Source organism: Dendrobates tinctorius, unplaced genomic scaffold (genome assembly GCF_039654945.1).
Source record: "Dendrobates tinctorius isolate UK_male_01 unplaced genomic scaffold, ASM3965494v1 ptg000011l, whole genome shotgun sequence".
In the NCBI taxonomy this organism is placed as follows: Eukaryota; Metazoa; Chordata; class Amphibia; order Anura; family Dendrobatidae; genus Dendrobates; species Dendrobates tinctorius.
The window spans coordinates 104,897,186-104,910,293 of NW_027361679.1; the positions used below are offsets into that span (position 1 = coordinate 104,897,186).

Consider the following 13,108-nt stretch of genomic DNA (forward strand, 5'->3'; position numbering starts at 1 on the left):
GTGGTCACCACTTGAAGAGTCCGCAATGCGCTAGAAATTCCCCAAAGTGACCCCATTTGGAAACTAAACCCCTCATGAATTTCATATAGGGGTGTGATGACCATTTTTATTTCAAAAAGTGTTTTCAGTTTTCTTTACCACTGAGCATTGTGAAAATGAAAAATTACATCTTTACCAAGGCTAGTAAGAACAAGGAGAAGAAAAAAATGTGTTACTCCATTTTCCCCAAATACAGCAATACCCTACATATGGTCACACACTATTATGTGGGCACATGGCAGGACTCAAATAAAAAACCAACACCAAAAAGGGTTTCCTGGAGTAGTATGAGGGCACCATCCTGTCAAGACACCATTAATCCACAAAAAGTGGTCCATTTCACAAATAGAACTCAAGGAATTTATCTACAGATGTAGTGACTATTTTGACCTCACTAGCATTTTCCAAAAATAGTGTACAGCGAATGTTGCAGAGTGAAAACATGTACTCCATAAATTGCAGAACGGGTTGTCCAGGACTTTGCAACTAATGACTCATCTCAATACGAGATCGGTTTGGTCCGCCACCAAGCAGCTGAAAACTGCTCAGACAATGGCCCGAACTGAGCAATGGACAGGTGGATCACAACAACTGGGTACATTGCTTTGGTGGATGCTGCCAATAACAGCAGAAAAATCACTTCAATGGGAGATAAAGAGCAGTATATGTCTGAGGTCACCAAGTAATGTATGGGGCTGTTTTGTTACGCCTGTATATCGCTAAGTTCTGGCTGCTGCCAAAAGTCACAGCTTCCGACATATTTCTATGTGGCCGTCGTGCTTGGGTCGGGAAACCCACAGCCAGTCCGTGCTCCGACCTATTTGCACAGACTGCCGAATAGAGTTGAGTGAATGTGTTTGGGATCCCTCTTATTTGGCAAGTTACAGCGTTTATCGAATAAGCTGCAGAGGGAACCCAGGGCTTCCTGGATCACGCCGGCTGATCGGCGCCGCAGCTGCATGTGTCGCGGCTGTGTCACAGTCACAGCACATGCATGGAGAGCATGTTTGTAAGGCTCTCCATGCATGTGCCGTGCATCTATATGCGCGCATGTAGCAGAGCCGTGTGTCTACATATGCGCATGTAGCAGAGCTGTGAGTCTATATATGCACATGTAGCAGAGCTGTGTTTTGTGTATAACACTACAGAGAGACACTAAGAATAGATTTATTATCTCCCTATTCTTCCCTAGGACATTAAAATTAGTGATAATGACCCCTCCACTTTATATCAACAGGGAAGTTTTAATTAAAAGGAAAAAGAAGGATTTTTGGTACTTATAAAATCTTTCTTGGAGCCTTCATTGGGGGACCCAGGTTATCATGGGTGTATGATGCTGTTGCTAGGAGGCTGACACTATGCAAATAAGAAAAAGATAGCTCTTCCCTAGCAGCATACCCCTACCGACAGGCAAAAGGCAACTCAGTTTGTGCTAAAGCAGTAGTAGGAGCAAATATAAACAACTCAACCTATGTACCAACCAAACAACGACACATTGGCCAACACGGTACAACATTAAGGGAGGGTGCTGTGTCCCCCAATGAAGGCTCCAAGAAAGAGATTTAATGGCAAGTACCAAAAATCCATCTTTCTTTCTCGCTTCATTGGGGGACACAGGTTACCATGACGTCCAAAAGCAGTCCCAAGGGTGGGAAAAGTGCAGAGAGAAAGGAACTTAGGTTGGCTGGTGAGAAACCGCCACCTGCAGTATCTCCCTACCCAGGCCTGCATCAGCAGAGGCATGAGTATTCACCTTGTAGAACCTCACAAAAATGTGAGGGTACGACCAGGTAGCGGCCTTGCAAAGCTAAAGTCTGGTGCCGAACGGCCCAGGAAGCTCCCATAGCCCGGGTAGAGTGAGCCCTCACCCCCAGAGGAGGCTGTTTGTTTTGAACGCAGTATGCCTCCAGAAATGCTGAACGAATCCAACGAGCGATGGTGGATTCAGAAGCTGGGAGCCCCTTTCGACGACCTTCAGAGACGACGAACAGAGCATCAGACTGACAAAAGGAAGCAGTCCTAGCAAGGTAGACACGAATAGCCCTGACCAACTCCAACTTGTGGAGGGATCTCTCCAAGGGATGAACCGGAGAGGGACACAGAGAAGGGAGAACGATGTCCTCGTTGATGCGAAAGGCAGAAACTACCTTTGGCAGGAAAGAGGGAACTGGTCTGAGGACCACCTTGTCCTCGTGCAGAATCAGGAAAGGAGAACGCAGGACAATGCTGCCAACTCGGAGACTCGATAGAGGCGATTGCGACCAGGAAAGCCACCATCCACGAGGAGGGTAAATCAAATATCCTGAATTGGCTCAAAGGGCGCACGCTGGAGGGCGCCCAGGACAAGATTGAGATCCCATGGATCAACCGGAGAATGGTAAGGAGGCGCTATGTGAGCGACGCCCCGAAGAAAGGTCTTCACTTGGGAAAGTAAAGCCAGATCCCTTTGGAAGAGAATAGTCAGAGCGGAAACCCGACCCTTTAAGGTACTGAAAGGCCCGAATCGAGACCCGTTTGAAGAAAACCAAGAATGGTGGGAAGAGAAAAGGTCATGAGAAACAAACTGTTGTCCTCGCACCATCGGAAGAAGGCCTTCCAACATCTGTGATAGAGGTGGGTTTTCTTGCTTTAATCATGGCCTGTATGACCTTGTGAGAAAAACCTGCGTCCCTCAGAACCGCGGCCTCAACGGACATGCCATTAAATTCAGAGACCGAGAATTCGGGTGGAAGAGGGGCCCTTGTGATAGAAGATCTGGACGGTCTGGAAACCTCCAGGGGACGTCCGAGAGCATGTTCACTAGCTCCGCATACCAGGCCCTCCTTGGCCAGTCTGGAGCTACTAACAGAACGGGAACCCCCTCTGCCTTTATCTTTTTTACGACTCTTGGAATCAAGGGAAGAGGCGGAAACAGATAAGGCATGTGGAACTGGGATCACGGAATCACCAGTGCGTCGCAACTGACGGTTATCGGGTCCCGGGACCTGGCTACGTACTGGGGAACCTTGTGGTTTGTTCGGGACGCCATCAGGTCGACATCCGGAAAGCTCCACCTCTGACAAATTTGGTTGAAGACGGCGGGGTTGAGAGACCACTTGCCTGACGCGAGCCCCTGACGACTCAGGAAATCGGCTTCCCAATTGTCCACTCCTAGAATGTGAATGGCTGATATGGCGGGAACATGACTTTCTGCCCAACGTAGAATCCTTGCTACCTCTACCATGATCTGCTTGCTGCGAGTCCCGCCCTGGTGGTTTATGTAAGCCACGGTTGTGGCATTGTCCGACAGGATGCTGATCGGATTGCCTGCGAGGAGGGACGACTCTCAGCGGATGAGAGCAAGAAGGATTGTCCTGATCTCCAAGAGATTGATTGGGAGGAGGGCTTCCAGAGCATCCCAGCAACCCTGCGCTGTGAGATGGAGGAAAACCGCTCCCCAACCATGAAGACTGGCATCGGTGGTGATGATCTGCCATCGAAGAGGAAGAAATGACCTCTCGCGCAGCACAGATGCGGATAGCGTCCACAAAGTGAGGGACTCTCACATTGAGAGGCAGAAGCACTGGACGATCTAGGGAGACTGTCGTCTTGTACCAGGAAGACAGGAGGGCCAGTTGGAGAGGGCGGGTGTGAAACTGGGCATACGGCATTGCTTCCATGGAGGCAATCATCTTCCCCAGGACTCTCATGCAGAACCGAAGGGGAAGAGGGACTAAGCGCTTTAGGGCTCTGATCCCCTGCTGGAGGGATGAGAATTTCTCCTTTGGAAGGAAGACTCGAGCTTGGCTGGTGTCGAATTCCATGCCCAGGAACACAAGACACTGAGTTGGGATGAGGGTCGACTTTTGTTCGCTGATTATCCAGCCGAGACGGCGCAGCATGTCTAGTGATCTGGAGACTGTGCTCGCAGTCTCGGTGTGACGGGCCCTTGACCAGGAGATCGTCGAGACAAGGGATTATGAGAATCCCCTTGGAACGAAGAATGGCTATGACTGACGCCATGATCTTCGTGAAGACCCTGTGGGCGGACGCCAGACCGAATGGGAGAGCCGTGAACTGGTAATGGTAATGGTGTATGGCAAATGGAAGGAACCTCTGATGCTGTACACAAACAGGAACATTAAGATAAGCAACCTGAATGTCCGCAGAGCAAAGATATTCCCCCGGCTCCACGGAGGCGATCACCGAGTGCAAGGACTCCATTCGGAAGAGGCGAACCCGAAGGTGGCGGTTCAAATGCTTGAGGTCCAAGATCGGGCAGAGGGAACAGTCTTTTTTTTTTTGAGTAGAACCTGGAAAAACGTTTGTGCAAAGGAAGGGGAACGATTACTCCTGAGCTTAGGAGGGAAGAGACGACCTGGATAAGTCCTGGGGCATTAGAGGGCTGTTTTGGTGGATGGGAGAGGAAGAAACGTCTTCCAGGGGGCGAAGAAAATTCTATCTTGTAACCTGATGTGACGATCTCCCTGACGCAGGCGTCGTCGACTGCTGACAACCAATTGTCCCTGAAAAGAAGAAGCCTGCCTCCCACCTTGGAAAGAGTCCCAGGTGGGGGTGACCCGTCATTTAGAGGAAAATCTGTGACTGTGGGATCCAGAAGGCATAGAGGGGTGGCTCTTAGGCCTCCTGTGAGGGGTAGGATTGAAGGATGGTTTCCTTCTTTCCGCTTATGCGGAAGATCGTTCCTGCTGGGAGGAGCCGCCAGAAGAAGAGAAAGGACCGAAAAGGCTGGCAACCTTTCCTATTGAAGGGACGTCTTGGCCTGGATTGGGGCAGAGAGGTGCTTTTACCTCCGGTGGCATCCAAACTGATCTGGTCCAGCTTGGTCCCAAAAAGCCTGCTGCCCTGGAAGGGTAGACCAGTGAGAGATTTTTTAGATGCCGGGTCTGCGTTCCATGCCTTTAAACCAAAGGATGCGGCGGACAGCAATAATGTTTCTGTTTGCTCTTGCGGAGCAAGCAGCCGCATCCAAGGATGCATTCAAAAGGTATTTACCCGCATGGGCAATCTAGTCTGCTAAATCTGCAAGCTCCTCTGGGGGAGCTGCCGCCACAATGCCTCGGTGAAGAATCTTGGCCCAGGCAGATATGGCTTTCACCAACCAAGTGGAGGAAAAATTAAGGTAGAAGGAAGCGCCTGACGCCTCAAAAGACTGATCTATCTGAGACGCCGCATCAGGAATGGACAGAACAGTGTGTGAGGCTAAGCGTGAAACCGAATGGTCCACTTTAGGAGATTCAGACCATTTGCTGACAAGGTCAGAACTAAATGGGTATAGGATGTCTAGTCGTTTTCTACCAGGGAAGCGTTTGCCGGGATGCTCCCAGTGTCTTGAGATAGTAGTCTCAAACTCTCTGTGATTGGGAGAAATTCTAGAGGGACGCATTACCAGCTTGAAAGCAACGGAGTCGTCCTGAATAGCTGCATCTTCCTCTTTTATCTCCAGGGTTTGAACAATAGCCGAAATGAGGCTATCAACCATGTCCTGTGTCCCAGAAGGCTGACCTACATCAGAGTCAGACTCTGACTGGGAAGCTACGTCCGACCAGACGTCCGCCTCTGAGGAGGGGGAACGGGTAGAAAGGGGCACTCTAGGTGCTGTAGAGGGGCCTGGTGAACTTGACGAGGAGCTAGACAGAGTCCGCTTCCTAGACCTTCCTCCTGATCTGTTCCTGTGAAGGTCGTGGTCAGGTGCATGCAAATCACTGTGCGAGGCGTTCGGAGCACTGGTGGCGGCAGATAGATGCTGCATACGTTCCAGGGCCTGTAACTGGGACTGAGATATTTTTGTCAGGTCTGACATCAACTGAGACATGGCGACAGACAGGCCTGAGACTGACAGAGACATGGCGACAGCCCACTCTGGAGGAGGGGGAGTGCTCTTGTCCCAGGCATTAGGGTTCTCCTGAGGAGTAGACATGGTGGAAGGACTGCAGGACAGACAGAAGGGAGACGGCTGGCCTGAAGCCCACTCTCTCTTACAGCGGGCACAAGCGTAGTGAGTCACCGTAGGATTGCAACCAGAAGCCCCTGTAAGGTTGGGCATAGGTAGAGCCTGTGTAAAAAGGCAGCAGGATGCAAAGAGGCGATACTGCTGAGAGGAGCTAATCAGAAGCAAGGTAGCCAGGGATGGGAGAGGGCAGAGCCTACCAGATATCCGGCGATAATGCAGCAGCAGAGCGCAGGTAGCTGTGTCCCCCAATGAACACCGCAGAGATGTGAGGACGCTGAACCACTGAAGACGCTGCTGGAGTCTCGGCTGTCAAAATGGAGGCTGTGCTCCTTGTGGCCACAAGATGTGCTGAGGGAAACGGTGGGTGGGGTTAATGTGCAGAGCAGACAGGGACCCCTGTGATTGGCCTGTCGGCCCGGGTGCGCATAAAAGGGGGCGTGCCCGGCCAGCGAAAGTGAAACTTGCTTCATGATAGGCTGAGATGCCCTGAGAGGGCGTGGCAGCCTGAAAGTGGGCCCAACGCCAATGCCGGGACAACATGCAGGCCAGGGGGCGTGCACGGCGCTGGAAAGTAAAAGCGGCGCTGTGATAGGCGTGACCGGGACCTAGGATGCGAGATGGAACCGTAGGCACCAAGCGGGGGGCGTGACCGATAAGAGTCGGGGCGTGGCCCGGGCGCAGCACAGCCGAGGCAAGAAGAAACCTGGGAACAATGGCAGAGACCACGCAGAGGGATTAAAAAAAAAAAAAAAAAAAAAAGAAGGAGAAAGAACAAAGCACCACTGCACAAAAAGCGCACACTGATCCAAAAGTAGATTATACTATAATGAAATAATTTTATTGATACAACTTCGTCAGTATGGGTTACGGCGATACGCGTGGGGTGATGGTCTAGGGCATGGCATCCATGGATCTGTACCTTACTTGCGGCAACTGATCTCTCTTGGTAATAATTCTTACCTTTTGCTCTCACTTCTTGCCTTCTCTTGGACTATTGGTATATTGAAGGTTGGATTCTTGCCCTTTTTGGCTACTTGGACTTATAGTCCTAGACTGAATTGTATAACGCAGATTGTTGTTTGTGGCTTATGGGCTGCATTTTGTTTAGGGCTTCACAGTCCTCATAAGCCTAGGAATAGGGAGAGTATATTGTCACGCTGTGATCAGATCTATATGCATACACTATATATGCTATCAAGCATTATGTTTTTGTATTAATATGTATTATGGATATCATGGATGCCATAGTGTTTTGATTTTATCTTCTGTATAACTCTTTGTATCAATAAAATTATTTCATAGTATAATCTACTTTTGGATCAGTGTGCGCTTTTTTGCAGTAGGGCTTTGTTCTTTTTCTCCTTAGTCCTCATATCCACTGCAGCGGCACCTGGTCACATTATTGATGTTGTGATTATGTTACACAGCTTGGTGCGCCCAAAATCCCACCTTTTAGGTCTTGCTGAGGGATAAAAAAAAGGCGCAAAATATGAATTCCAAGTCCCCTGATGAGGGGAGTGCGCTGCTGCCGTTTGGGGGGGAAGGGGATGCTACTACCTGCTAAGAGTCCAGCTCCTCTTCACATCTGAGGATCGCATAAGGATTCCTCGGGGGAAAGAGAGGGTCCAGGGATGAAGATCCTCCTTCCCACACCGTCTCCGGACGGTGCAGAAGTCGGCGTCAACCCCTTACAGTAAGGGGGAAGGCCACCACCGTCTACCTCTCAGCCCTCTCCGAGGAGGGGTGAGGAGGGGAAAGGCGAGGACTGGCCACCAAAAGTCTCCCTATAAACACCCTTAAGGGTGACAGGGGACAAAGTCCTGCCTGCGGGTCTGAGAGTGGACAATGTGGATGAGACCACACTGTTCTCTCTGTCGCACAATGTGGGAAAACAGGGCGAGTAATCTGCACACGGTTACCCGACGAGCTGTATCTGAAAAACAATGGGAAAAGATTAATAAATTCACACAGAAACCTGTGAAAGAAAAAGCACTGCGGATCTGGTGTTAGATCCAGGTCCGCCTCCTACAGACACTAAGCAAAAACTGAGTTGCCTCGTGACTGTCGGTAGGTGTATACTGCTAGGGAGGAGCTATCTTTTTTTTATTTGCATAGTGTCAGCCTCCTAGCGACAGCAGCATACACCCATGGTAACCTGTGTCCCCCAATGGAGCGAGAAAGAAAATGATTTTCCTATTTTCTGCTGTCTAAGCCAGGGTGCGTCTTATAGTAAGGCGCGCCTTATAGTACAAAAAAAAAAATACGATAAATGAATCATGTAACACACACTGCCCTTACCTGGTCCCTTGCCAGATGACTCAAGCTTGCGCAGTTTAGAAATTTCATCCTCTGTGATAGTGGTCATGTCTCTCCAAAAGTCCACATTCTTCCCCTGCTCCAACTCCATGTAGATCTAGAAAGTCAACATAATTATGTAATAAATATTTACATTTTTCTGTCTAAATGTGAATTAACCAAGCCTCGCCCGTACTGGAAAAAAAAAAAAAAAAAAAAAAAAACACATCTCACCTGAATGTCTTCCAGCAAGTCCTCAAGATCAGAGGCTGTGAGTCCAGTTAGGAAAGTGTAAGGTTCATGCATTTCAACAGCCAAATCATCATCTTCAGCGCTGATGTACTTGGCCAGCAGATCTATGGGTTTTGCACGCCCATCCCTAATTCGTATTTTGGATCTGTTTTTGAAAGATAGAAAAATAAGAAATCCATTAACCCTTTTACAATTCTAACCACAGTCGCTTTATAAGTTTATTGCTCCAGAACGCTTCGATCGATCCTGAAAATCTCTTTCCGTGACATATTGTACTTCATGTTAGTGGCAAAATTTATTCGATATAACTTGTGTTTATTTATGGAAAAAAATGAAAATTTGGCAAAAATCAAACTTAATTTTTGTGCCCTTAACCCCTTCATGACCAAGCATATTTTGACCTTAATGACCAGGCCATTTTTGAGGTAATAACTCAGGAACGCTTCAACGGATCCTAGAGATTCTGAGACTGTTTTTTCGTGACATATTGGGCTTCATGTTAACTGGTAAATTTAAATGGTAAATGGTAAATTTAGGTCGATAATTTTTGCGTTTATTTGTGAAAAAATCAGGAATTTGGCGAAAATTTAGAAAATTTCGCAATTTTCAAATTTTGAATTTTTATTCTGTTAAACCAGAGAGTTATGTGACACAAAATAGTTACTAAATAACATTTCCCACATGTTTATTTTACAGCAGCACAATTTTGGAAACAAAATATTTTTGTTAGGAAGTTATAAGGGTTAAAAGTTGACCAGTGATTTCTAATTTTTACAAAACCATTTTTTTCTAGGGACCACCTCACATTTGAAGTCACTTTGAGGGGTCTATATGGCAGAAAATACCCAAAAGTGACACCATTCTAAAAACTGCACCCCTCAAGCTACTCAAAACTAGATTCAAGAAGATTATTAACCCTTCAGCTGTTTCACAGGAACTAAAGCAACGTGGAAAGAAAAAATGGACATATTAATTTTTCCAACAAAAATTTTCTTTTAGCATCAATTTTTTCATTTTCACATAAAATTTGTTGGGCAATTTCTCCTGAGTACACCGATACCTCATATGTGGTCATAAACCACTGTTTGAGCGCACGGCAGGGCCCGGAAGGGAAGGCGCACCATTTGACTTTTTGAATGGAAAATTAGCTCCAATCGTTATCGGACACCATGTCGCGTTTGGAGAGCCCCTGTGCACCTAAACATTGGAGCTCCCCCACAAGTGACCCCATTTTGGAAACTAGACCCCCTAAGGAACTTATCTAGATGTGTAGGGAGCACTTTGAACCCCAAGTGCTTCACAAAAGTTTATAACAGAGCAGAGAAAATAAAAAATAATTTTTTTTCCTCAAAAATGATTTTTTAGCACGCTATTTTTAATTTTCACAAGGCTAACAGGAGAAATTGGACCACAAAAGTTGTTGTCCAGTTTGTCCTGAGTACGCTGGTACCCCATATGTGGGGGGGAACCACTGTTTGGGCACACGGCAGGGCTCGGAAGGGAAGTAGTGACATTTTGAGATGCTGACTTTGATGGAATGGTCTGCGGGCATCATGTTACATTTGCAGAGCCCCTGATGTACCTAAACTGTGGAACCCCCCCCACAAGTGACCCCATTTTGGAAACTAGACCCCCTAAGGAACTTATCTAGATGCATAGTGAGCACTTTGAAACCCCAAGTGCTTCACAAAAGTTTATAACGCAGAGCCGTGAAAATAAAAAGTAATTTTTTTTCCTCCAAAAAATGATTTTCAGTCAGCAAATTTTTATTTTCACAAGGGTAGCAGGATAAATTGGACCCCAAAAGTTGTTGTACAGTTTGTCCTGAGTACGCTGGTGCCCCATATATGGGGGGGAACCATTGTTTGGGCACACGTAAGGGCTCGGAATGGAAGTAGTGACGTTTTGAAATGCAGACTTTGATGGAATGGTCTGCGGTCGTTGTTACGTTTGCAGAGCCCCTGATGTGCCTAAACTGTGGAAACCCCCCACAAGTGACCCCATTTTGGAAACTAGACCTCCCAAGGAACTTATCTAGATGCCTGGTGAGCACTTTGAACCCCCAAGTGCTTCACAGAAGTTTATAATGCAGAGACGTTAAAAAAAAAAAAACAAAAAAAAAAAAAAACAATATTTCCATAAAAATATTTTTTCAGACCCAAATTTTTTATTTTCCCCAAGCGTACCAGGAGAAATTAGACCCCCAAAGTTGTTGTGCAATTTTTCCTGAGTATGCTGATGCCCCATATGTTTGGGCACACGTCGGGGCTTGGAAGGGAGGGAGCACCGTTTAACTTTTTGAACGCAAAATTGGCTGGAATCAATGGTTGCACCATGTCGCGTTTGGAGACCCCCTGATGTGCCTAAACAGTGGAAACCCCACAATTCTAACTTCAACCCTAACCCCAACACATCCCTAGCCACAGCCCTAACCCCAACACATCCCTAACCCTAATCCCAACCCTAACCACAACCCTAACCCTACTGTAATTCCAACCCTAACCCTACTGTAATTCCAACCCTAACCCTAGTGTAATTCCAACCCTAGTGTAATTCCAACCCTAACCCTAGTGTAATTCCAACCCTAACCCTAGTGTAATTCCAACCCTAACCCTCTTGGAAAAATAATTTTTTTTTTATTTTATTAGTTGATCCTGCCTATGCGGGTGATAACCGGGGGGTTTATTTACCTTTCATTCTATTTTGATCACTGTGAGAGTTTATCACAGTGATCAAAATGAATGAATGGAAATTGCAGCCGGCGGGCGCACTGCGCATGCGCCCGCCATTTTCCAATATGGTGGCGGCCATGGTCCGGGAGCGCGGAACACCGGGAGCCATAACGGCTCTCTGTGAATACCGGGGGTGGGAGGAGGGGCGATCGGAAGCCGGGGGGGGGGGAGCGGATGGAAGGCGGGGGGGATGATGACAGCGGCGGCACATCGCCGCTGTCATTCAGTGGCGGGGGGCAGATCGCCCCCGTTAACGGGTGGGGGGGTCGGATCACTGTCACCAGCCATGTCCGATGCTACAGCAGCGTCGGACATGACTGGATTGTAATATTTCATCAATCGCTCTGATTGGCTGTTAAAAGTGAAACAGCCAATCAGAGAGATCGTAGTCACGTGGGGGTGAAGCCACGCCCCCTATGGTGAAGAACAAAGCCCCCTGTATCTGCGGGTCGGGTGTCCTTTCAGTGACCTAGGTCACCCGACCCGCATGGGGGCTTTAAAGTCATGGCGCCACATAGGCGTCACTGGTCAGATTGGCACCAGTTTTCATGACGTCTATGTGGCGTCATTGGTCGTGAAGGGGTTAAATCAGAGAGTGGTGTCAGACCATATAATTAATAAATAACATTTCCCACATGTCTACATTACATCTGCACAATTTTTCAAACTATTTTGTTTTGTTAGGAACTCATAAGGGTTAAAAGTCTACCAGCGATTTCTCATTTTTCCAAAAAAATTTACAAAACCATTTTTTCTTTTTTTTAGGGACCACATCACATTTGAAGTGAGTTTGAGGGGCCTATATGACAGAAAGTACCCAAAAATGACACCATTCTAAAAACTGCACCCATCAAGGTACTCAAAACCACATTCAAGATGTTACTTAACCCTTCATGTGCTTTATAAGAACTGAAGCAGTCTGGAAGGGAAAGATGAACATTTAACTTTTTTTTCACAAAAAATGTAATTTAGACCCAAACTTATTTATTTTGAAACCAGTAATAGGAGAAAATGGACCTCAATATTTGTTGTGCAATTTCTCCTGAGTACACCGATAACCCATATGTGGGGGGAAAACCAAAGTTTAGGAGCACAGCATAAATCAGAAGGGAAGGCGCGCCGTTTGACTTTTTGAACGCAAAATTGGCTGGAATCGAGAGCGGACGCCATGTCACGTTTGGAGAGCCCCTGATGTGCCTAAGCAGTGGAAACCCCCCACAAGTGACACCATTTTGGAAACCTCAAAGATTTTATATAGGGGTATAGTGAGCATTGTGAACCCACAGGTACGACATAGAATTTGATAACATTAAGATCGTCATATTGACTACATCGTCATTAGCGCAAGTGTTTGCTACTCCAGTTTGCCTAGGAAGCTCGAGTATGCACTAAATATCGCAGATGCTCGAGTCCCTGCGCCGTATGTTTCGCAGCTGTTGGACACGCAAAACAAAAAACCATGTGGGGAGCCATGATATTCCGTGCATACCTGAGCCCATCAATGCAAACTTGAGTAGCGATCACTTGCCATTTGGTTTACTTTTGAAAAACCTCTAATTCTAACCCTAACCACAGAGAATAGAAAAAAAAAAAATGAAAAAAAAAAAAAATTATTTTAGAATTTTTTTCTAACTAAGGGGGTGACAAAAGAGACTTTATTTTCTATTTTTTTTTATTTTGATCACTGATAGACCCTATCACCGTGATCATAAGGAACCAATAAGAAAAATTTCCTATTGTTGCCAGGTATCGGCCGGCAGATCTCGGCGAGCGCATTGCGCCTGCCATTTTTTTCAATGAAGATGACATGGAAGGCCGGAGCAGGAGGGCCTGGGGG

At 47.1% G+C, this 13,108-nt stretch overlaps 1 protein-coding gene across 1 annotated transcript in view; it reads right to left on the bottom strand.

Moving 5' to 3' along the window:
• The window catches only part of CACTIN (cactin, spliceosome C complex subunit), a 52,204-nt gene that overhangs the window by 18,405 nt on the left and 20,691 nt on the right, over positions 1-13,108 (bottom strand). The window contains exons 5-6 of the mRNA XM_073545837.1: positions 8,522-8,684; positions 8,291-8,405 (exon numbers count right to left, since the gene is read on the bottom strand). Of these exons, the coding sequence (XP_073401938.1) occupies positions 8,291-8,405; positions 8,522-8,684 (278 nt within the window). The remainder of the gene's footprint in view (positions 1-8,290; positions 8,406-8,521; positions 8,685-13,108) is intronic.